The sequence below is a fragment of the Haliotis rufescens genome, unplaced genomic scaffold (assembly GCF_023055435.1).
Source record: "Haliotis rufescens isolate VD_foot unplaced genomic scaffold, xgHalRufe1.0.p SCAF_11, whole genome shotgun sequence".
NCBI classification, from domain to species: Eukaryota; Metazoa; Mollusca; class Gastropoda; order Lepetellida; family Haliotidae; genus Haliotis; species Haliotis rufescens.
Window position 1 is genome coordinate 44,291,148 of NW_025963791.1, and position 23,982 is coordinate 44,315,129.

Genomic DNA, 23,982 nt, shown 5'->3' on the forward strand with positions numbered 1-23,982 from the left:
TAGGACGTGTTTCACTTCTCTATAACAGGCTTTGCTCATACTGTAGGAAGTGTTTTACTTCTCTATAATGTGCCGTGCTTATACTGGAGGAAGTGTTTTACTTCTCTATAACAGGCTTTGCTCATACTGTAGGAAGTGTTTTACTTCTCTATAATGTGCCGTGCTTATACTGGAGGAAGTGTTTTACTTCTCTATAACAGGCTTTGCTCATACTGTAGGAAGTGTTTTACTTCTCTATAATGTGCCGTGCTTATACTGGAGGAAGTGTTTTACTTCTCTATAACAGGCTTTGCTCATACTGTAGGAAGTGTTTAACTTCTCTATAATGTGCCGTGCTTATACTGTAGGACGTGTTTTACTTCTCTATAATGTGCCGTGCTTATACTGGAGGAAGTGTTTTACTTCTCTATAACAGGCTTTGCTCATACTGTAGGAAGTGTTTTACTTCTCTATAATGTGCCGTGCTTATACTGGAGGAAGTGTTTTACTTCTCTATAACAGGCTTTGCTCATACTGTAGGAAGTGTTTTACTTCTCTATAATGTGTCGTGCTTATACTGGAGGAAGTGTTTTACTTCTCTATAACAGGCTTTGCTCATACTGTATAGAAGTCATTTACTTCTCTATAATGTGCCGTGCTTATACTGGAGGAAGTGTTTTACTTCTCTATAACAGGCTTTGCTCATACTGTATAGAAGTCATTTACCTCTCCATGAGGGGCCATGATCACACAGGAGGCACAGAGGTAGACACACCACTAGGCGGAGGTGGACACACCACTAGACGGAGCTGGACACACCATTAGACGGAGCTGGACATGTTACTAGACGGAGCTGGACACACAACTAGACGGAGCCGGACATGCTACAAGAAGGAGGTGGACACACCAGTAGACGGAGCTTGACATGCTATTGGACGGAGCTGGACACAAAACTAAACGGAGTCGGATACACAACTAGACGGAGCTGGACATGCTACTAGACGGAGCGGGAGACACCACTAGACGGAGGTGGACACACCACTAGACGGAGCTGAACATGCTACTAGATGGAGCGGTAGACACCACTAGACGGAGCTGGACATGCTACCAGACGGAGCTGGACACACCACTAGACGGAGCCGGACATACCACTAGACGGAGCTGGACACACCAGTAGACGGAGCTTGACATGCTATTGGACGGAGCTGGACACATCACTAGACTGAGCTAGACACACCACTAGACAGAGCCGGACATACCACTAGACGGAGCTGGACACGCTACAGATATGCGGTGCACTTATCTACCCAAATAGTCTAACACCACTATATACTGTTTCTATCTCAACATAGGGTAAGGAATGACCCCCCCCCCCCCCCCCTGAACACATCATACTGAATTAGTCCGGTCCCACAGAGATTCATGTTACGCAATATTTCATTGAAGTGTCTAATCCATTGTGAAAAGTGACAGAGCATCTACTGCGCTAGGATGAACGTGTCGCCTTCGTTTAGACCGCGCAGATAATAACGTCAGTTAAATGGAATGGAATAATGGCTTGATGGAACAGGTATAACGCATTACCCTGTGTTTGCAGTTAGCGCATTTGGCAATTTTGTTTGTAAACCCAAATGAGCTTTCACCACGTAATGGGCGACCAGCCCTTGAGTAACAGAGTGTCTCCCCAGTCTGCCCGTGTGTCGTTTCTTTAGCTCAAACATCCAATATCTGCAATGTACACGGCAAATACTTCAAGGATCCGAGTATCGATTAGCAGGACCTGGTTACAAGGACTCCCAAGTATCGATCAGAAGGGCCTTGTTACTCCAGTGAGTGTAGGGGGCACGGAACAGCTGGTCGGCGGGCTGCTTTGAAGTTCGTTGTGTGCAACTCTGGGCCTCGGGTCCTTGTCACCGCAGACACCTTCCACCTGAGAGGGGGGGGGGGGGGGGGGGGGGGGGGGGGGCGTCAGTCAGGGCAGGCAAATGTCATGTGATTCTTTGGCACCCGGTACAATATGTCTTGTCGGTTCACACTTGTCGAATGGATGAAACGATTTCGTTCTGGCTGGAGGTAAGAGGTCAGGGTTCAGGGTTCAATTGGTCTCCAAAATAAAACATGGAGATCGATATCACTACGTACTACAAAGCCCCATACACCAGACTGACGGGGCGGATGAACATTCGACCCTTGTAGATTCTTAGAGGTCAACTGTCAACTTCACCAGGAGAACGTTGCACACGGCATTACCACCAGAACATTGCATATACCGCACACTGTCGACAGTACCACCAGAACATTGCATATACCACACACTGTCCACAGTACCACCAGAACATTGCATATACTACACTGTCCACAGTACCATCAGAACGTTGCATATACCGCACACTGTCCACAGTACCACCAGAACCATTGCATATACCGCACACTATCGACAGTACCACCAGAACATTGCATATACCACACACTGTCCACAGTACCACCAGAACATTGCATATATTACACTGTCCACAGTACCACCAGAACATTGCATATACTACACTGTCCACAGTACCATCAGAACGTTGCATATACCGCACACTGTCCACAGTACCACCAGAACATTGCATATACAACACACTATCCACAGTACCACCAGAACATTGCATATACCGCACATTGTCCACAGTACCATCAGAACATTGCATATACTACACTGTCCACAGTACCATCAGAACATTGCATATACCGCACACTGTCCACAGTACCATCAGATCATTGCATATACTACACTGTCCACAGTACCATCAGAACATTGCATATACCGCACACTGTCCACAGTACCATCAGAACATTGCATATACTACACTGTCCACAGTACCACCAGGTCATTGCAAAGACTACACTGTCCACAGTACCACCAGAACATTGCATATACAGCACACTGTCCACAGTACCACCAGAACATTGCATATACCGCACACTATCCACAGTACCACCAGAACATTGCATATACTACACTGTCCACAGTACCATCAGAACATTGCATATACCGCACACTATCCACAGTACCATCAGAACATTGCATATACCGCACACTATCCACAGTACCATCGAACATTGCATATACTACACTGTCCACAGTACCACCAGAACATTGCATATACAGCACACTGTCCACAGTACCATCAGAACATTGCATATACTACACTGTCCACAGTACCATCAGAACGTTGCATATACAGCACACTGTCCACAGTACCATCAGAACATTGCATATACCACACACTGTCCACAGTACCACCAGAACATTGCATATACCGCACACTATCCACAGGACCCACAGTGTGTAGTATATGCAATGTTCTGGTGGTACTGTCGACAGTGTGCGGCATATGCAATGTTCTGGTGGTACTGTCGAATTGTAGCGAGTGATATATGCAATGTTCCATACACTGTTCCCGAGTGTAAACAAACAGCACTGAAGCATCACCCTGACCCCAGCACGAGGTCACCTAAGAAGCAGATGATGAAATGTACATGTAAGCCTTGGAATAACTCGAGGTATAAGTTAATCCTGGGCCATTAGGTGATTATGGCCAAACTGAGAGTCCTGGTCGACCCTGCTCTGCAATAATAATGATTCTATCTTGAATAATGCTGCAGGGGTCCCTGGTGCAACATCGCGATCCATCGGAGGAACCGACCACGGGAGAGGCACGCGCTCAAACACAAGCGTTATTGAATTTACACTTTGTTTTTTAAGTGGCGGTCCCAACACGCCTTGCATGACTATACGGCCGAGCGTGGGTAACAGCACACACGATAACCACACAATTTAATCAAGCCATTAACAGTCTCGACAACGCTCACGCTACAAATAGGTTTGCTCAACTAATCTGGAACTTGCTAATTTCTAAACGATTAAAGTGATAATTGATTAACAGTCAAGTACGCGTCCAACATGTTGAATCATCTTCCAGAACACAGCAGTTCCAGCAGCCGGGGAGTTCCGGGAGGCCCCTGACACCAACACAGGAGCCCTTCAGGTTCCCATACCACTGTGCAGCATTAATCTCACTTTCCTCACATAGAACACACACGTCTGCCATCCAATTACCAACAGGAATGGTAGCTTTAACTGTTATGTGGAAACTCAAAAAGCGGTGAAAACATTTGTTTACGAAATATAGCCGTTGTCAAATAATCTACTACTATATGTTTGAAATTTGAAACTTTACCTTCTAACCGTAGAAAAACATGTAGTGGCAAAATGTACCAAATATAACCTTACCACCATGGAAGTACACATAAACACACGACACGTGTACATGAAGTTGTCGATTATTATATAGAATAAGAACAGGTTAAGATGAAAATGGTAGATTAAAATACGCAAATCTGACTATTTCTAAAACCGAGTTCACCTTCATGTTATATTTCCATAACCGAGTTCACCTACGTGATGTACTTTATAACCGAGTTCACCTACGTGATGTACTTTATAACCGAGTTCACCTACGTGATGTACTTTATAACCGAGTTCACCTACGTGATGTACTTTATAACCGAGTTCACCTACGTGATGTACTTTATAACCGAGTTCACCTACGTGATGTACTTTATAACCGAGTTCACCTACGTGATGTACTTTATAACCGAGTTCACCTACGTGATGTACTTTATAACCGAGTTCACCTACGTGATGTACTTTATAACCGAGTTCACCTACGTGATGTACTTTATAACCGAGTTCACCTACGTGATGTACTTTATAACCGAGTTCACCTACGTGATGTACTTTATAACCGAGTCACCCCAAATGTTCTATTTCTGAGATAGTGTTCAGCTGCGTGTTTTATTGCTACAGCCCTATTCCTTTATGTGTGATATCTATATGACCATCTTTCCCTAACAGTTATATTTCTATAGATATCTCCCCCTAAAGGTTGAATTCACAGTCGTCTCAAGTCGCCTGTAATTAGTGAATATTAGTGAACCTCTGTTTTGGTGCCGCAACGCCGGTGTGTACACGCCTTGACTGTATTGTTGGTGTGTACTGGCGTGTTAAGTGAATTTACATCCACTGACTGTGTTGAGAAGCGTTTATTATTCACGTTAAGGAAGAAAGAAATTGAAGACATTATGTATGACAAACATCTGACTGTCTGTTTGAGAAAGTAAGAAGCATAAATATTCATGAAAGGGCGTCCATATTCAGGACATCCTACAGAGCCATCATGCCCGGATATACAGCACAAACAGGCGACTCAACCTCCACTCACATTTATGCATTGCACTGTAAAGTGATGGAGTCATACATCCCTGCCTCTTTAGACAGTGGCAATACAGTCCTGCCCCTACAGACAGTGGTAACACAGTCCTGCCTCTACCATGGTAACACAGTCCTGCCTCTACAGACAATGGTAATACAGTCCTGCCTCTACAGACAATGGTAATACAGTCCTGCCTCTTTAGACAATGGTAATACAGTCCTGCCTCTTTAGACAATGGTAACACAATCCTGCCTCTACAGACAATGGTTATACAGCCCCGCCTCTACAGAATATTGTAATACAATCCTGCCTCTACAGACAATGGTTATACAGCCCTGCCTCTACAGACAATGGTAATACAGTCCTGCCTCTTTAGACAATGGTAACACAGTCTTGCCTCTTTAGACAATGGTAATACAGTCCTGCCTCTCTAGACAATGGTAACACAGTCCTGCCTCTTTAGACAATGGTAATACAGTCCTGCCTTTCTAGACAATGGTAACACAGTCCTGCCTCTTTAGACAATGGTAACACAGTCCTGCCTCTCTAGACAATGGTAACACAGTCCTGCCTCTCTAGACAATGGTAACACAGTCCTGCCTCTTTAGACAATGGTAACACAGTCCTGCCTCTTTAGACAATAGTAACACAGTCCTGCCTCTTTAGACAACGGTAACACAGTCCTGCCTCTTTAGACAATGGTAATACAGTCCTGCCTCTCTAGACAATGGTAACACAGTCCGCCTCTTTAGACAATGGTAACACAGTCCTGCCTCTTTAGACAATGGTAATACAGTCCTGCCTCTTTAGACAATGGTAACACAGTCCTGCCTCTACAGACATGGTAACACAGTCCTGCCTCTTTAGACAATGGTAACACAGTCCTGCCTCTACAGACATGGTAACACAGTCCTGCCTCTTTAGACAATGGTAACACAGTCCTGCCTCTACAGACAGGGTAACACAGTCCTGCCTCTTTAGACAATGGTAACACAGTCCTGCCTCTACAGACATGGTAACACAGTCCTGCCTCTACAGACAATGGTAACACAGTCCTGCCTCTACAGACATGGTAACACAGTCCTGCCTCTTTAGACAATGGTAACACAGTCCTGCCTCTACAGACAATGGTAACACAGTCCTGCCTTTACAGACATGGTAACACAGTCCTGCCTCTACAGACAATGGTAATACAGTCCTGCCTCTACAGACAATGGTTATACAGTCCTGCCTCTACAGACAATGGTTATACAGCCCTGCCTCTACAGACAATGGTTATACAGCCCTGCCTCTACAGACAATGGTAATACAGTCCTGCCTCTTTAGACAATGGTTATACAGTCCTGCCTCTACAGACAATGGTAACACAGTCCTGCCTCTTTAGACAATGGTAATACAGTCCTGCCTCTTTAGACAATGGTTATACAGTCCTGCCTCTACAGACAATGGTAACACAGTCCTGCCTCTTTAGACAATGGTAACACAGTCCTGCCTCTACAGACAAAGGTTATACAGTCCTGCCTCTACAGACAATGGTTATACAGCCCTGCCTCTACAGACAATGGTAACACAGTCCTGCCTCTTTAGACAATGGTAACACAGTCCTGCCTCTACAGACAATGGTTATACAGCCCTGCCTCTACAGACAATGGTAACACAGCCATATCTCTACAGACGATGGTAAAACATTCCTGCCTCTACAGACAATGGTAATACATTCCTGCCTCTACAGACAATAGTTAAACAGCCCTGCCTCTACAGACAATGGTTACACAGTCCTGCCTCTACAGACAATGGTTATACAGCCCTGCCTCTACAGACAATGGTAATACAGCCCTGCCTCTACAGACAATGGTAATACAGTCCTGCCTCTTTAGACAATGGTTATACAGTCCTGCCTCTACAGACAATGGTAACACAGTCCTGCCTCTTTAGACAATGGTAGCACAGTCCTGCCTCTACAGACAAAGGTTATACAGTCCTGCCTCTACAGACAATGGTTATACAGCCCTGCCTCTACAGACAATGGTAATACAGTCCTGCCTCTTTAGACAATGGTTATACAGTCCTGCCTCTACAGACAATGGTAACACAGTCCTGCCTCTTTAGACAATGGTAACACAGTCCTGCCTCTACAGACAAAGGTTATACAGCCCTGCCTCTACAGACAATGGTAATACAGTCCTGCCTCTACAGACAATGGTTATACAGTCCTGCCTCTACAGACAATGGTAACACAGTCCTGCCTCTTTAGACAATGGTAGCACAGTCCTGCCTCTACAGACAAAGGTTATACAGTCCTGCCTCTACAGACAATGGTTATACAGCCCTGCCTCTACAGACAATGGTAATACAGTCCTGCCTCTTTAGACAATGGTAACACAGTCCTGCCTCTACAGACAATGGTTATACAGCCCTGCCTCTACAGACAATGGTAACACAGCCATATCTCTACAGACGATGGTAAAACATTCCTGCCTCTACAGACAATGGTAATACATTCCTGCCTCTACAGACAATAGTTAAACAGCCCTGCCTCTACAGACAATGGTTACACAGTCCTGCCTCTACAGACAATGGTTATACAGTCCTGCCTCTACAGACAATGGTAATACAGCCCTGCCTCTACAGACAATGGTTACACAGTCCTGCCTCTACAGACAATGGTTACACAGTCCTGCCTCTACAGATAATGGTTATACAGTCCTGCCTCTACAGACAATGGTTACACAGTACTGCCTCTACAGACAATGGTAATACAGTCCTGCCTCTACAGACAATGGTTACACAGTCCTGCCTCTACAGACAATGGTAACACAGCCATATCTCTACAGACGATGGTAAAACATTCCTGCCTCTACAGACAATGGTAATACATCCCTGCCTCTACAGACAATGGTTATACAGCCCTGCCTCTACAGACAATGGCAATACATTCCTACCTCTACAGACAATGGTAATACATTCCTGCCTCTACAGACAATGACAATACATTCCTGCCTCTACAGACAATGGCAATACATTCCTGCCTCTACAGACAATGGTTACACAGTCCTGCCTCTACAGACAATGGTTATACAGCCCTGCCTCTACAGACAATGGTTACACAGTCCTGCCTCTACAGACAATGGTTATACAGTCCTGCCTCTACAGACAATGGTTACACAGTCCTGCCTCTACAGACAATGGTTATACAGTCCTGCCTCTACAGACAATGGTTACACAGTCCTGCCTCTACAGACAATGGTTACACAGTCCTGCCTCTACAGACAATGGTTACACAGTCCTGCCTCTACAGACAATGGTTACACAGTCCTGCCTCTACAGACAATGGTTACACAGTCCTGCCTCTACAGACAATGGTTACACAGTCCTGCCTCTACAGACAATGGCAATATATTCCTGCCTCTACAGACAATGGCAATACATTCCTGCCTCTACAGACAATGGTAATACATTCCTGCCTCTACAGACAATGGCAATATATTCCTGCCTCTACAGACAATGGCAATACATTCCTGCCTCTACAGACAATGGCAATACATTCCTGCCTCTACAGACAATGGTTACACAGTCCTGCCTCTACAGACAATGGTTATACAGCCCTGCCTCTACAGACAATGGTTACACAGTCCTGCCTCTACAGACAATGGTTATACAGTCCTGCCTCTACAGACAATGGTTACACAGTCCTGCCTCTACAGACAATGGTTACACAGTCCTGCCTCTACAGACAATGGTTATACAGTCCTGCCTCTACAGACAATGGTTACACAGTCCTGCCTCTACAGACAATGGTTACACAGTCCTGCCTCTACAGACAATGGTAATACATTCGTGCCTCCACAGACAATGGTAATACAGTCCTGCCTCTACAGACAATGGTAATATATTCCTGCCTCTACAGACAATGGTAATACAGTCATGTCTCTACAAAAATTGGTAATATAGTCATGTCTCTGCAGACAATGGTTACACAGTCATATCTCTACAGACAATTGTAACACAGTCATATCTCTACAGACAATGGTTACACAGTCATATCTCTACAGACAATTGTAACACAGTCATATCTCTACAGACAATGGTAACACAGTAATATCTCTACAGACAATTGTAACACAGTCATAACTCTACAGACAATGGTAACACAGTCATATCTCTACAGACAATGGTAACACAGTCATATCTCTACAGACAATTGTAACACAGTCATAACTCTACAGACAATGGTAACACAGTCATATCTCTACAGACAATGGTAACACAGTCGTCTCACTGTTTGGCTGCCACTCGCCGTGTTAGCCATTGTGAAATCAATGAGTTTTTGAAAAGGCGAAGCACGTGGGAGTTCTTTGATTGAAGTGGGATTCGCAGGCCCGTCCCGGGAGAGGCGGGTACATCAACGGCACGTCACCGTCTAACAATACAACATCCACTGCCTACATTTCCCCCCATTCAGCACAATTCTGTCTGAGGATAAATATAATATCAATAACATTATCCATAATAGAGTATGACATGTAGACAAGAGAAGAACGTCTTTTGTTACGTTTGTATCTTCTGTTGACCACATTCTAATATTACACTGCCAAGCATCAGCGTGTCTGTGTTAGAACGTGTACTCGACATTCGCAAAAGCGTCGCCTACTCGACCAACTCAACCATCTCACGTGATCAGTTTGAAATAGATATTACACAGTGAAAAGGTCTGATGAACATGGCGAACAGTGAGACCCTGCGGGAGAGGGTGTGTTGTTGTTGCTGTTGTGTTCGCACGCACGCACGCACGCACGCACGCACGCACGCACACACCACACACACACTCACCACACACGCACACACACCACACACGCACACACCACACACGCACACACGCACACACACACACACACACACACACCACACGCACGCACACACTCACGCACGCACACACACACCACACACCACAAAGACACACACACTGAAAGAAAATAACACACACTCACACACGCGGGGCGACTCCACTTACCTGGGACAGTCGTGGAGGTCGGTCACTTGGATGTCACACAGACTCAGGGAGGAGCTGTTACGAAACTGAAACAGAGACAGACGATTAATCGTATTTTGCATATGAGAACACGAACCCCAAGATTAAACGATATTTAAAACAGTAAAACGTCCGAAAATATACCACAGACAAAAAATGACAATGACAACGCCATCGATTCAAATCTACCTCTGTTATCAACAAAAAGTTCCGTCCACGGCTCTATCCCCCGTCGTGATATTGCTGGATTATTGCTAAAAGCGGCGTGAAACCATACTCACTCACAGACGGCAGAAAACGTTGTTCGTGACGTAGAGGTGAGTGGTATGTGATATGGTGTGGGCGGTATCACACATGACAAATGAACGTATTCGGTTATTGTGAATGGACATTTGAATGGCCAGCGATATGTGGACGAAATGTTCCGTCCTGTCGTTTTTTCCATTCGCTAGAAACATCGGCATATATTTCTGACTGCAAAATGGCAATGCCAGACCACATCGTGCCCAGGTAGTCACCTATTATCTCCGATAGGAAGGCATGCGGGCATTAGACAGGCCAGCTATGTCCCCTGTCTTGTCCCTGCCATGTCCCCTGCCATGTCCCCTGCCATGTCCCCTGTCTTGTCCCTGCCATGTCCCCTATCTTGTCCCTGCCATGTCCCCTGTCTTGTCCCTGCCATGTCCCCTATCTTGTCCCCTGCCATGTCCCCTGCCATGTCCCCTGCCATGTCCCCTGTCTTGTCCCCTGTCTTGTCCCCTGTCTTGTCCCCTGTCTTGTCCCCTGCCTTGTCCCCTGCCATGTCCCGTCTTGTCCCGTCTTGTCCCTGCCATGTCCCCTATCTTGTCCCCTGCCATGTCCCCTGCCATGTCCCCTGTCTTGTCTCCTGTCTTGTCCCCTGTCTTGTCCCCTGTCTTGTCCCCTGCCATGTCCCCTGCCATGTCCCCTGTCTTGTCCCCTGCCATGTCCCCTGTCTTGTCCCCTGCCATGTCCCCTATCTTGTCCCCTGCCATGTCCCCTGTCTTGTCCCCTGTCTTGTCCCCTGTCTTGTCCCCTGCCTTGTCCCCTGCCATGTCCCGTCTTGTCCCCTGTCTTGTCCCTGCCATGTCCCCTATCTTGTCCCCTGCCATGTCCCCTGTCTTGTCCCCTGTCTTGTCCCCTGCCATGTCCCCTGCCATGTCCCCTGCCATGTCCCCTGTCTTGTCCCCTGCCATGTCCCCTGTCTTGTCCCCTGCCATGTCCCCTATCTTGTCCCCTGCCATGTCCCCTGTCTTGTCCCCTGCCATGTCCCCTGTCTTGTCCCCTGTCTTGTCCCCTGTCTTGTCCCCTGTCTTGTCCCCTGCCATGTCCCCTGCCATGTCCCCTGTCTTGTCCCCTGCCATGTCCCCTGCCATGTCCCCTGCCATGTCCCCTGCCATGTCCCGTCTTGTCCCCTGCCATGTCCCCTGTCTTGTCCCCTGTCTTGTCCCCTGTCTTGTCCCCTGCCATGTCCCCTGCCACGTCCCCTGCCTTGTCCCCTGTCTTGTTCCCTTCCATGTCCCCTGTCTTGTCCCCTGCCATGTCCCCTGTCTTGTCCCCTGCCATGTCCCCTGTCTTGTCCCCTGCTATGTCCCCTGCCTTGTCCCCTGTCTTGTCCCCTGTCTTGTCCCCTGCCATGTCCCCTGCCTTGTCCCCTGCCATGTTCCCTGTCTTGTCCCCTGCCATGTCCCCTGTCTTGTCCCCTGCCATGTCCCCTGCCATGTCCCATGTCTTGTCCCCTGCCATGTCCCCTGCCATGTCCCGTCTTGTCCCCTGTCTTGTCCCCTGCCATGTCCCCTGTCTTGTCCCCTGCCATGTCCCCTGCCTTGTCCCCTGTCTTGTCCCCTGCCATGTCCCCTGTCTTGTCCCCTGCTATGTCCCCTGTCTTGTCCCCTGCTATGTCCCCTGTCTTGTCCCCTGTCTTGTCCCCTGCCATGTCCCCTGTCTTATCCCCTGCCATGTCCCCTGCCATGTCCCCTGTCTTGTCCCCTGCCATGTCCCCTGCCATGTCCCCTGCCATGTCCCCTGTCTTGTCCCCTGTCTTGTCCCCTGCCTTGTCCCCTGCCTTGTCCCCTGTCTTGTCCCCTGTCTTGTCCCCTGTCTTGTCCCCTGCCTTGTCCCCTGTCTTGTCCCCTGTCTTGTCCCCTGCCATGTCCCCTGTCTTGTCCCCTGCCATGTCCCCTGTCTTGTCCCCTGCCTTGTCCCCTGTCTTGCCCCTGCCATGTCCCCTGCCTTGTCCCCTGCCTTGTCCCCTGTCTTGTCCCCTGCCATGTCCCCTACCATGTCCCCTGCCATGTCCCCTGCCATGTCCCCTGCCATGTCCCCTGCCATGTCCCCTGCCATGTCCCCTGCCTTGTCCCCTGTCTTGCCCCTGCCATGTCCCCTGCCATGTCCCCTGCCATGTCCCCTGCCTTGTCCCCTGCCTTGTCCCCTGTCTTGCCCCTGCCATGTCCCCTGCCATGTTCCCTGCCATGTCCCCTGCCTTGTCCCCTGTCTTGTCCCCTGCCTTGTCCCCTGTCTTGTCCCCTGTCTTGTCCCCTGCCTTGTCTCCTGTCTTGTCCCCTGCCATGTCCCCTGCCATGTCCCCTGCCATGTCCCCTGCCTTGTCCCCTGCCATGTCCCCTGTCTTGCCCCTGCCTTGTCCCCTGTCTTGCCCCTGCCATGTCCCCTGTCTTGTCCCCTGCCATGTCCCGTCTTGTCCCGTCTTGTCCCCTGCCATGTCCCCTGTCTTGTCCCCTGCCTTGTCCCCTGCCATGTCCCCTGTCTTGTCCCCTGCCATGTCTCCTGTCTTGTCCCCTGCCATGTCCCCTGTCTTGTCCCCTGCCATGTCCCCTGTCTTGCCCCTGCCATGTCCCCTGTCTTGTCCCCTGCCATGTCCCCTGCCATGTCCCCTGTCTTATCCCCTGCCATGTCCCCTGCCATGTCCCCTGCCATGTCCCCTGCCATGTCCCCTGTCTTGTCCCCTGCCATGTCCCCTGCCTTGTCCCCTGTCTTTTCCCCTGCCATGTCCCCTGTCTTGTCCCCTGCCAATAGAGCATCCCCAGCACCCGCCAACGTGCCCAGCTTGATGTAGTTCTTCAGTCGGAGAGGCGGGCAATACCAAGGGCAACAATACACAAGCTGATCAACATTATGTCATCAAGGTGTCATGCATGTAGCGCCGGACATGGTGGACACACTAGATATTGATCTACACGCCCAGCAGTTTTACGGACATTCATCCTGAAAACATTTCACCTGTTCCCTTAATTTCTATCGACAGTATATATATTTCTTGTTTGTCCTATCCATCCACCTCGTCGTATTCCAAAGCAGTTCCTTTCATATTTTGTTAAACGACCTTTTTTCAATAAGCGCAGTTAGCGAAAGTTGTAAGTCCAGATCTCGAACAAAGGCCTGCGACAACCGTAGAGCTAACTTCGTCAAGCTCATCTGGGAAGAATCATCCAGACAATTTGAAGTTCCGGAAACACGTCCATCAAAGTCAAGGTTTGCTACATAATGACGTAAGGTTGATCAGGATATGACATCAGGAAATGTCTAAATTGGTTGCATAAAATAACAGGAAATGTGAAAATTGGTTGCATAATGATATCTGAAAATGTAAAGAGTTTCATCGTGTCACGACAACTAGGCATAGCGGAAGAAAGTAATCCCATTACCAACACTTCATAACTGATCAGTGCCCCATGCAATATGGCGATCCGTGTTTGCCATGTTGTCTTGTTAGTATATTCTACGCTGTGGTATTTGACGTGCAACTATGAATATTTTACGGATGACATTGGTAGTATTTTCACTGCACACTGGTGCAGATCTAGGTTCCCGATATAAGATTTAGTATATCATAGAGGTTGTGTAATACCGACGTCTAACTCCAGCGACTCTTAATGCCTCCTTGTTTAACACCAGCGTCTGTCAATGCCTCCTTGTCTGACACCAGCGTCTGTCAATGCCTCCTGGTCTAACACCAGCGTCTGTCAATGCTTCCCCTGTCTAGCACAAGCGTCACGATGCCTCCTCATCTAACACCAGCGTCTGTCTGTGCCTTCTGATCTAATTCAAGCGTCTGTCAATGCCTCCTCATCTAACACCAGCATCTGTCAATGCCCCCGGGGTAACACCAGCGTCTGTCAATGCCTCCCGATCTAACACCAGCGAATCTCAATGCCTCCTGATCTAACACCAGCGTCTGTCAATGCCTCCTGATCTAACACCAGCGTCTGTCAATGCCCCCTTGTCTAGCACAAACGTCTGTCAATGCATCCTTACTTAACACCATCGTCGGTCAATGTCTCCTGGCCTAACACCAGCGACTGTCAATGTCTCCTGGCCTAACACCAGCGTCTTGTAATATCTCCTGCCCTAACACCAGCGTCTTGTAATATCTCCTGCCCTAACACCAGCGACTGTTAATGTCTCCTGGCCTAACACCAGCGTCTTGTAATGTCTCCTGGCCTAACACCAGCGTCTGTCAATGTCTCCTGGCCTAACACCACCGACTGTCAATGTCTCCTGGCCTTACACCAGCGTCTGTCAATGCCTCCTGGCCTTACACCGGCGTCTGTCAATGTCTCCTGGCCTAAGACCAGCGTCTGTCAATGTCTCCTGGCCTAACACCAGCATCTGTCAATGTCTCCTGGCCTAACACCAGCGTCTTGTAATGTCTCCTGGCCTAACACCAGCGTCTGTCAATGTCTCCTGGCCTTACACCAGCGTCTGTCAATGTCTCCTGGCCTAACACCAGCGTCTGTCAATGTCTCCTGGCCTAACACCAGCGTCTGTCAATGTCTCCTGGCCTAACACCAGCGTCTGTCAATGTCTCCTGGCCTAACACCACCGACTGTCAATGTCTCCTGGCCTTACACCAGCGTCCGTCAATGCCTCCTGGCCTTACACCGGCGTCTGTCAATGCCTCCTGGCCTAACGCCAGCGTCTGTCAATGTCTCCTGGCCTAACACCAGCGACTGTCAATGCTTCCTCAGTGTCTGTACATGCATTACGGCACAATGAATACATCTAAATGCGACTTGCTGTAATTGTAAAACAGCTGTAGCTGAACAAAACCTGTCATGCCAGCTAATGCCTTCCGCCAACATTATGTTCACTCGAGCAACTCAACGCGTTTCCTGGGCAATCTGTTGACTTTGTTTGAGTAGTTTAATCCCGGAGGCATCAAGTTCAAGTTCACTGATGAAAATATGTTTTCTTTTGTCAGACTAACGTTTAGAATTAAGTACCTCACCATGCTGCTGCCAGGTCTATGAGTTAACGAGGACGTACTTCACACACGTTGCCGGGTTGACACAGGTGACACCATCACAACAAACACCGTGAGGGAATATGGTGCTTTGATCTGGTGGAGGTCCAGACACTCGTACATTGTTGTACTAGTGTCTACTGGCAACCACCAACAGACAGCAGGTACATTGTTGTACTAGTGTCTACTGGCAACCACCAACAGACAGCAGGTACATTGTTGTACTAGTGTCTACTGGCAACCACCAACAGACAGCAGGTACATTGTAGCACACGTGTCTCCTGGCAACTACCAGCAGACAGCAGGTACATTGTAGTACACGTGTCTCCTGGCAACCACCAACAGACAGTAGGTACATTGTTGTACTAGTGTCTACTGCCAACCACCAACAGACAGCAGGTACATTGTAGTACACGTGTCTCCTGGCAACCACCAACAGACAGCAGGTACATTGTAATACACGTGTCTCCTGGCAACCACCAACAGACAGCAGGTACATTGTAATACACGTGTCTCCTGGCAACCACCAACAGACAGCAGGTACATTGTAATACACGCGTCTCATGGCAACCACCAACAGACAGCAGGTACATTGTAGTACACGTGTCTCCTGGCAACCACCAACAGACAGTAGGTACATTGTTGTACTAGTGTCTACTGCCAACCACCAACAGACAGCAGGTACATTGTAATACACGTGTCTCCTGGCAACCACCAACAGACAGTAGGTACATTGTAGTACACGTGTCTACTGCCAACCACCAACAGACAGCAGGTACATTGTAGAACACGTGTCTCCTGGCAACCACCAACAGACAGCAGGTACATTGTAATACACGTGTCTCCTGGCAACCACCAACAGACAGCAGGTACATTGTAGCACACGTGTCTCCTGGCAACTACCTACAGACAGTAGGTACATTGTAGTACACGTGTCTCCTGGCAACCAACAACAGACAGCAGGTACATTGTAGTACACATGTCTCATGGCAACCACCAACAGACAGTAGGTACATTGTAGTACACGTGTCTCCTGGCAACCACCTACAAACAGCAGGTACATTGTAATACACGTGTCTCCTGGCAACCACCAGCAGACAGCAGGTACATTGTAGTACATGTGTCTCCTTGCAACCACCAACAGACAGCACGTACATTGTAGTACACGTGTTTCCTGGCAACCACCAACAGACAGCAGGTACATTGTAGTACACGTGTCTCCTGGCAACCACCAACAGACAGTAGGTACATTGTAGTACACGTGTCTCCTGGCAACCACCAACAGACAGCAGGTACATTGTAATACACGTGTCTCCTGGCAACCACCAGCAGACAGCAGGTACATTGTAGTACATGTGTCTCCTTGCAACCACCAGCAGACAGCAGGTACATTGTAGTACATGTGTCTCCTTGCAACCACCAACAGACAGCAGGTACATTGTAGTACACGTGTTTCCTGGCAACCACCAACAGACAGCACGTACATTGTAGTACACGTGTCTCCTGGCAACCACCAACAGACAGTAGGTACATTGTAGTACACGTGTCTCCTGGCAACCACCAACAGACAGCAGGTACATTGTAATACACGTGTCTCCTGGCAACCACCAGCAGACAGCAGGTACATTGTAGTACATGTGTCTCCTTGCAACCACCAACAGACAGCAGGTACATTGTAGTACACGTGTCTCCTAGCAACCACCTACAGACAGTAGGTACATTGTAGCACACGTGTCTCCTGGCAACCACAAACAGACAGCAGGTACATTGTAGTACACATGTCTCATGGCAACCACCAACAGACGGCACGTACATTGTAGTACACGTGTCTCCTGGCAACCACCTACAAACAGCAGGTACATTCATTGTAGTAAATGTGTCTCCTGGCAACCACCTACAGACAGCACGTACATTGTAGTACGCGTGTCTCATGGCAACCACCAACATACAGCAGGTATAATGTAGTACACGTGTCTCCTGGCAACCACCAACAGACAGCACGTACATTGTAGTACACGTGTCTCCTGGCAACCACCTACAGACAGCAGGTACATTGTAGTACACGTGTCTCCTGACAACCACCAACAGACAGCACGTACATTGTAGTACATGTGTCTCCTGGCAACCACCTACAGACAGCAGGTACATTGTAGTACACGTGTCTCATGGCAACCAGCAACAGACAGCAGGTATAATGTAGTACACGTGTCTCATGGCAACCACAAACAGACAGCAGGTACATTGCAGTACACATGTCTCCTGGCAACCACAAACAGACAGCAGGTACATTGTAGTACACATGTCTCATGGCAACCACCAACAGACAGCAGGTATAATGTAGTACACGTGTCTCATGGCAACCACCAACAGACAGCAAGTACATTTGTCTCTCAGGTTTAGCACTACTTTCAATGGGTCAATCATTATATTATACTTCGCCCTGGTTTAGTGCTAGCACTACTTTACCCTTGTTCAGTCCTTGTATTATACTTCACCCTGTTTCAATCCTTGCATTATACTTTACCCTGGCTCAGTCCTTGTATTATACTTTACCCTGGTTCAGTCCTTGCATTATACTTCACCCTGTTTCAGTCCTTGTATTATACTTCACCCTGGTTCAGTCCTTGTATTATACTTCACCCTGGTTCAGTCCTTGCATTATACTTCACCCTGGTTCAGTTCTTGTATTATACTTTACCCTGGCTCAGTCTTTGTATTATACTTTACCCTGGTTCAGTCCTTGCATTATATTTCATCCTGGTTCAGTTCTTGTATTATACTTCACCCTGGCTCAGTCCTTGTATTATACTTTACCCTGGTTCAGTCCTTGCATTATACTTCACCCTGGTTCATTCCTTGTATTATATTTTACCCCGGTTCAGTCCTTGCATTATACTTTACCCTGGTTCAGTGCTAGCACTACTTTCAGTGGTGCAGTCCTGGTGTTGTGTAAGATACTCAGGCCGTTGACCCGGGACTCGCTCACTGCTTGTTGCTATGAAGAGTTGGAATTAGTCAACAACACTCCCGTCACAAGACGGCTATCGTCTACAGTCATCACATAGTAATATCACTGCCTAATACCACAGCTCAGATATGCCAACAGTCTTGCTTTTTCAACGACATTTACTTATCTAACCATTATCGACTTGATACAGCCAAGATCTCGCGGTGCTCTATGCAAATCATACTTCTACGATGTACTGGAGCGCGTGTGGTGTGTCAAAGGGGGGTAAGCGAGGTTTGGTGGAGAAAAGATGAGCTTTGTATCATCACAATGATATATCACCAGTTGATAACTGCCAGGGAGTTGTTGCAAGGTTTTCACACCGCAGAACTAAGTCTATTGACCGGCAGTTCAAGAAAGACAGTAGCAGTCTATTTGTTCGCGTTGTTAGGAGCAAGCTCAGGTGTCATGGTCTCCATTGATTGCCGGGGCTGTCGGGGCAATCAGCGCGCACAACACATTGTTCAGCGGAATAACAACATCGGTTGTACTTTCAGGTCACGTGTATGTGCATATGTTGTACTTTCAGGTCATGTGTATGTGCATCTGTTGTACTTTCAGGTCATGTGTATGTGCATCTGTTGTACTTGCAGGTCATGTGTATGTGCATCTGTTGTACTTTCAGGTCATGTGTATGTGCATCGGTTGTACTTTCAGGTCATGTGTATGTGCATCGGTTGTACTTTCAGGTCATGTGTATGTGCATCGGTTGTACTTTCAGGTCATGTGTATGTGGATCGGTTGTACTTTCAGGTCACGTGTATGTGCATCGGTTGTACTTTCAGGTCATGTGTATGTGCATCTGTTGTACTTTCAGGTCATGTGTATGTGCATCTGTTGTACTTTCAGGTCATGTGTATGTGCATCGGTTGTACTTTCAGGTCATGTGTATGTGCATCTGTTGTACTTTCAGGTCATGTGTATGTGCATCTGTTGTACTTTCAGGTCATGTGTATATGCATATGTTGTACTTTCAGGTCATGTGTATGTGCATCGGTTGTTCTTTCAGGTCACGTGTATGTGCATATGTTGTACTTTCAGGTCATGTGTATGTGCATCTGTTGTACTTGCAGGTCATGTGTATGTGCATCTGTTGTACTTTCAGGTCATGTGTATGTGCATCTGTTGTACTTTCAGGTCATGTGTATGTGGATCGGTTGTACTTTCAGGTCACGTGTATGTGCATCTGTTGTACTTTCAGGTCATGTGTATGTGCATCTGTTGTACTTTCAGGTCATGTGTATGTGCATCTGTTGTACTTTCAGGTCATGTGTATGTGCATCTGTTGTACTTTCAGGTCATGTGTATGTGCATCTGTTGTACTTTCAGGTCATGTGTATGTGCATCTGTTGTACTTTCAGGTCATGTGTATATGCATATGTTGTACTTTCAGGTCATGTGTATGTGCATCGGTTGTTCTTTCAGGTCATGTGTATGTGCATCGGTTGTTCTTTCAGGTCATTGGTATGTGCATATGTTGTACTTTCAGGTCATGTGTATGTGCATCTGTTGTACTTTCAGGTCATGTGTATGTGCATCTGTTGTCTTTTCAGGTCATGTGTATGTGCATCTGTTGTACTTTCAGGTCATGTGTATGTGCATCTGATTCCAATGATAATTAAAGACAGTACTAAATATACAAGCTGTCCTTGTCATACACGTGACACTAGCCTCTGCCAGACCGAGAATTGGGACATTCCTTCCAAAGAGTGACATAACGTGGGCCATGTCTGTGTGTTTGTCTGTCTAGTGAGTCACGCGGTCTACCTGCAATGTATGTATGTACAGGCTAGTACTGGCTAGATAACACTGTCGAAGATATACACCTATACATCGAGGTATAAGGGTGAATATAAATAGAGGTTGGTACTCAAACACCGGCCAGATAACATTCTCTACATCGAGGTGTAGGGACTAGACAACATTGTCTTATAGAAACATCTATACATCGAGGTGTAGGGGCTGGACAACATTGTCTTATGGAAACATCTATACATCGAGGTGTAGGGACTAGACTACATTGTCTTTTAGAAACATCTATACATCGAGGTGTAGGGTCTAGACAACATTGTCTTATAGAAACATCTATACATCGAGGTGTAGGGACTAGACAACATTGTCTTTTAGAAACATCTATACATCGAGGTGTAGGGTCTAGACAACATTGTCTTATAGAAACATCTATACATCGAGGTGTAGGGACTAGACAATATTGTCTTATAGAAACATCTATACATCGAGGTGCAGGAGCTAGACAACATTGTCGTATAGAAACATCTATACATCGAGGTGTAGGGTCTAGACATCATTGTCTTATAGAAACATCTATACATCGAGGTGTAGGGTCTAGACAACATTGTCTTATAGAAACATCTATACATCGAGGTGTAGGGACTAGACAACATTGTCTTATAGAAACATCTATACATCGAGGTGCAGGAGCTAGACAACATTGTCTTATGGAAACATCTATACATCGAGGTGTAGGGGCTAGACATCATTGTCGTATAGAAACATCTATACATCGAGGTGTAGGGTCTAGACAACATTGTCTTATAGAAACATCTATACATCGAGGTGTAGGGACTAGACAACATTGTCTTTTAGAAACATCTATACATCGAGGTGTAGGGTCTAGACAACATTGTCTTATAGAAACATCTATACATCGAGGTGTAGGGACTAGACAACATTGTCTTATAGAAACATCTATACATCGAGGTGCAGGAGCTAGACAACATTGTCTTATAGAAACATCTATACATCGAGGTGCAGGGGCTAGACAGAATTGTCTTATAGAAACATCTATACATTGAGGTGTAGGGGCTAGACAGAATTGTCTTATAGAAACATCTATACATCGAGGTGCAGGGGCTAGACAACATTGTCTTATAGAAACATCTATACATCGAGGTGTAGGAGCTAGACAACATTGTCTTATAGAAACATCTATACATCGAGGTGTAGGGACTAGACAACATTGTCTTATAGAAACATCTATTCATCGAGGTGCAGGAGCTAGACAACATTGTCTTATAGAAACATCTATACATCGAGGTGTATGGACTAGACAACATTGTCTTATGGAAACATCTATACATCGAGGTGTAGGGGCTAGACATCATTGTCGTATAGAAACATCTATACATCGAGGTGTAGGGTCTAGACATCATTGTCGTATAGAAACATCTATACATCGAGGTGTAGGGGCTGGACAACATTGTTTATAGAAACATCTATACATCGAGGTGTAGGGTCTAGACATCATTGTCGTATAGAAACATCTATACATCGAGGTGCAGGGGCTAGACAGAATTGTCTTATAGAAACATCTATACATTGAGGTGTAGGGGCTAGACAACATTGTCTTATAGAAACATCTATACATCGAGGTGCAGGGGCTAGACAACATTGTCAACCATCATTAACATAGTAAAAGGCTGTTTGACAGATATATCGACTAAAAGGATGAACATGTTTGCAGCCACACTGTATTTAGCTGAACATTGAAACTTACTGCCAAGATGGGGCGACTGTACACCTCCCTGACGTAACGCCTGAGTAGCGAGCGTCTCCGAGCCAGGTCCGACCGATGAGGTCGCAGACGGCTGAACGCCCCGCGAGCTATCACAAGTATCCCAGCCCCGATCAACACAGGTCCCGCGTACCGTTCTTTGTTCTCATCTTGGTAATCCTCCAGATTCTGGAACGTCAGTGACGTTATGATAACACCCACCACCAACAGCATCATCCCCGAGATGATGTAGCACAGCGCGTTGCCCAGCAGGTACGTGCAGGGATTGCCCGTCGGGGGGTAGATACTGGCATCCATCGGCCGTCTCCAGGTGATCACTGTTTGCATCATCAGCCAACCTGCAGAAACAAGTTGAGAACAGCATACAGTGAGTGAGTGAGTGAGTGAGTGAGTGAGTGAGTGAGTGAGCGAGCGAGCGAGTTGGGCTTAACGTCGCTTTTAACAGTATTACAGTTATATCGCGGCGTGTCAGCTTAATGTGGGAGGAAAGCCCGAAGCGATGCAGGTCTCAGACGTTTACCACTTCGGTGAAACCCACGAGCACGGGTATAGTGCTGACAAACATAGAAACATAATCGGGGCGAACCAGGATTCGAACCTACGATCATAGGATTCTGGCGTGCCGAAGGGACGCAACTCTGCACAGCGAATCGCGGCGCCATCGACGACTGGGCGTCCCGTGCCCCCAGAACAGAATACAGAGGTTAATATATATGATATATACTTAACACGTTCATCTTCATATGGAGGTATATATAATTCATACTAAACACGTTCATTATCATATGGAGGCATGTATGATATACACTTAACACTTTCATCTTCATAAGGAGGTATATATGATCCATAATATACACGTCCATTATCATATGGAGGCAGGTATGATATGTACTTTACACGTTCATGATCTGAGTAGTTCACAGCAAGTGTATTTGGTCTGTTGAGGCCGTGTGTATATTAGCGACAGTCAGTTGAACGTGATAGGGGTCCAAATGGACACAGAAATGGAAAAGAACGAGTACCGAGCAGTCATCAAGTCTTTGACATTAGAGAAAAGTACTCCCCAGAAATGCATGACCGCGTGTCACAAGTATACGGGGATAAGTGCCGAAGCTATTCCACAGTTAAACGTTGGACAGCTGTTTAAGGCTGGGAGAACAAGCCTTGATGATGACCCTAGGTCTCGACGTCCCTCACCCTCCATCAATGAAGATTCAATCAAGGAGATAGAAAATTTTATACTCTCAGACAGACTATTGCTGACTATTGCTGAACTTGAGGAAGACACAGGTCAAAGCCATGGGTCCAATGAAACTATTATTCATGAAAATTTACAGATCAATAAAATATATGTTCGTTGGTACCAAAGTTTCTAAGTTCTGATTTTATGAAAAAAATTAACTTATTTAGAGCTAATTGAGGAGGATTTCGTCAAATTCAAAAAGAGATTACTAACGGGTGATGAAACATGGGGCTACCACAATTATTCCGAGTCAAAACGTCAATCCATGGAATGACTCCATTCCACTTCTCCGGACCAAAGAAATTCAGGTCTTCAAGATCAATGAAGAAAGTTATGACCACTGTATTCTGGGATGCAAAGAGTGTGATCCTTGTTGATTATTTAGAAAGTCAAAAGACGATTACTGGTGCCCACTTTGCTGATTTGCCTCATCGTCTGGGAGATCCTATCAAAGAAAAGCGCTAGGAATACTGACTGCAGGAGTTCTACTCTTTCATGACAATGCCTCTTCTCACACCTCTCGACCTGCAAAGGCTGCTGTGCGACAATGTGGGTTCGAAGAGCTTCCACACACCCCATTCTCGCCAGACCTGGCACCAAGTGATTTCCGACTGTTTCCTCAACTGAAAGAACACCTTCGTGGAAAATGCTTT

General features: G+C 46.8%; 1 protein-coding gene across 2 annotated transcripts in view; it reads right to left on the reverse strand.

Moving 5' to 3' along the window:
- LOC124123109 overlaps positions 1 to 23,982 on the reverse strand; it is a 59,519-nt gene that overhangs the window by 23,321 nt on the left and 12,216 nt on the right. For both annotated transcript variants that reach the window (XM_048392819.1, XM_048392817.1), the window contains exons 2-3: positions 22,069 to 22,424; positions 10,249 to 10,313 (exon numbers count right to left, since the gene is read on the reverse strand). In XM_048392819.1, coding sequence (XP_048248776.1) covers positions 10,249 to 10,313; positions 22,069 to 22,416 — 413 coding nt within the window. In that variant the 5' untranslated portion in view covers positions 22,417 to 22,424. The remainder of the gene's footprint in view (positions 1 to 10,248; positions 10,314 to 22,068; positions 22,425 to 23,982) is intronic.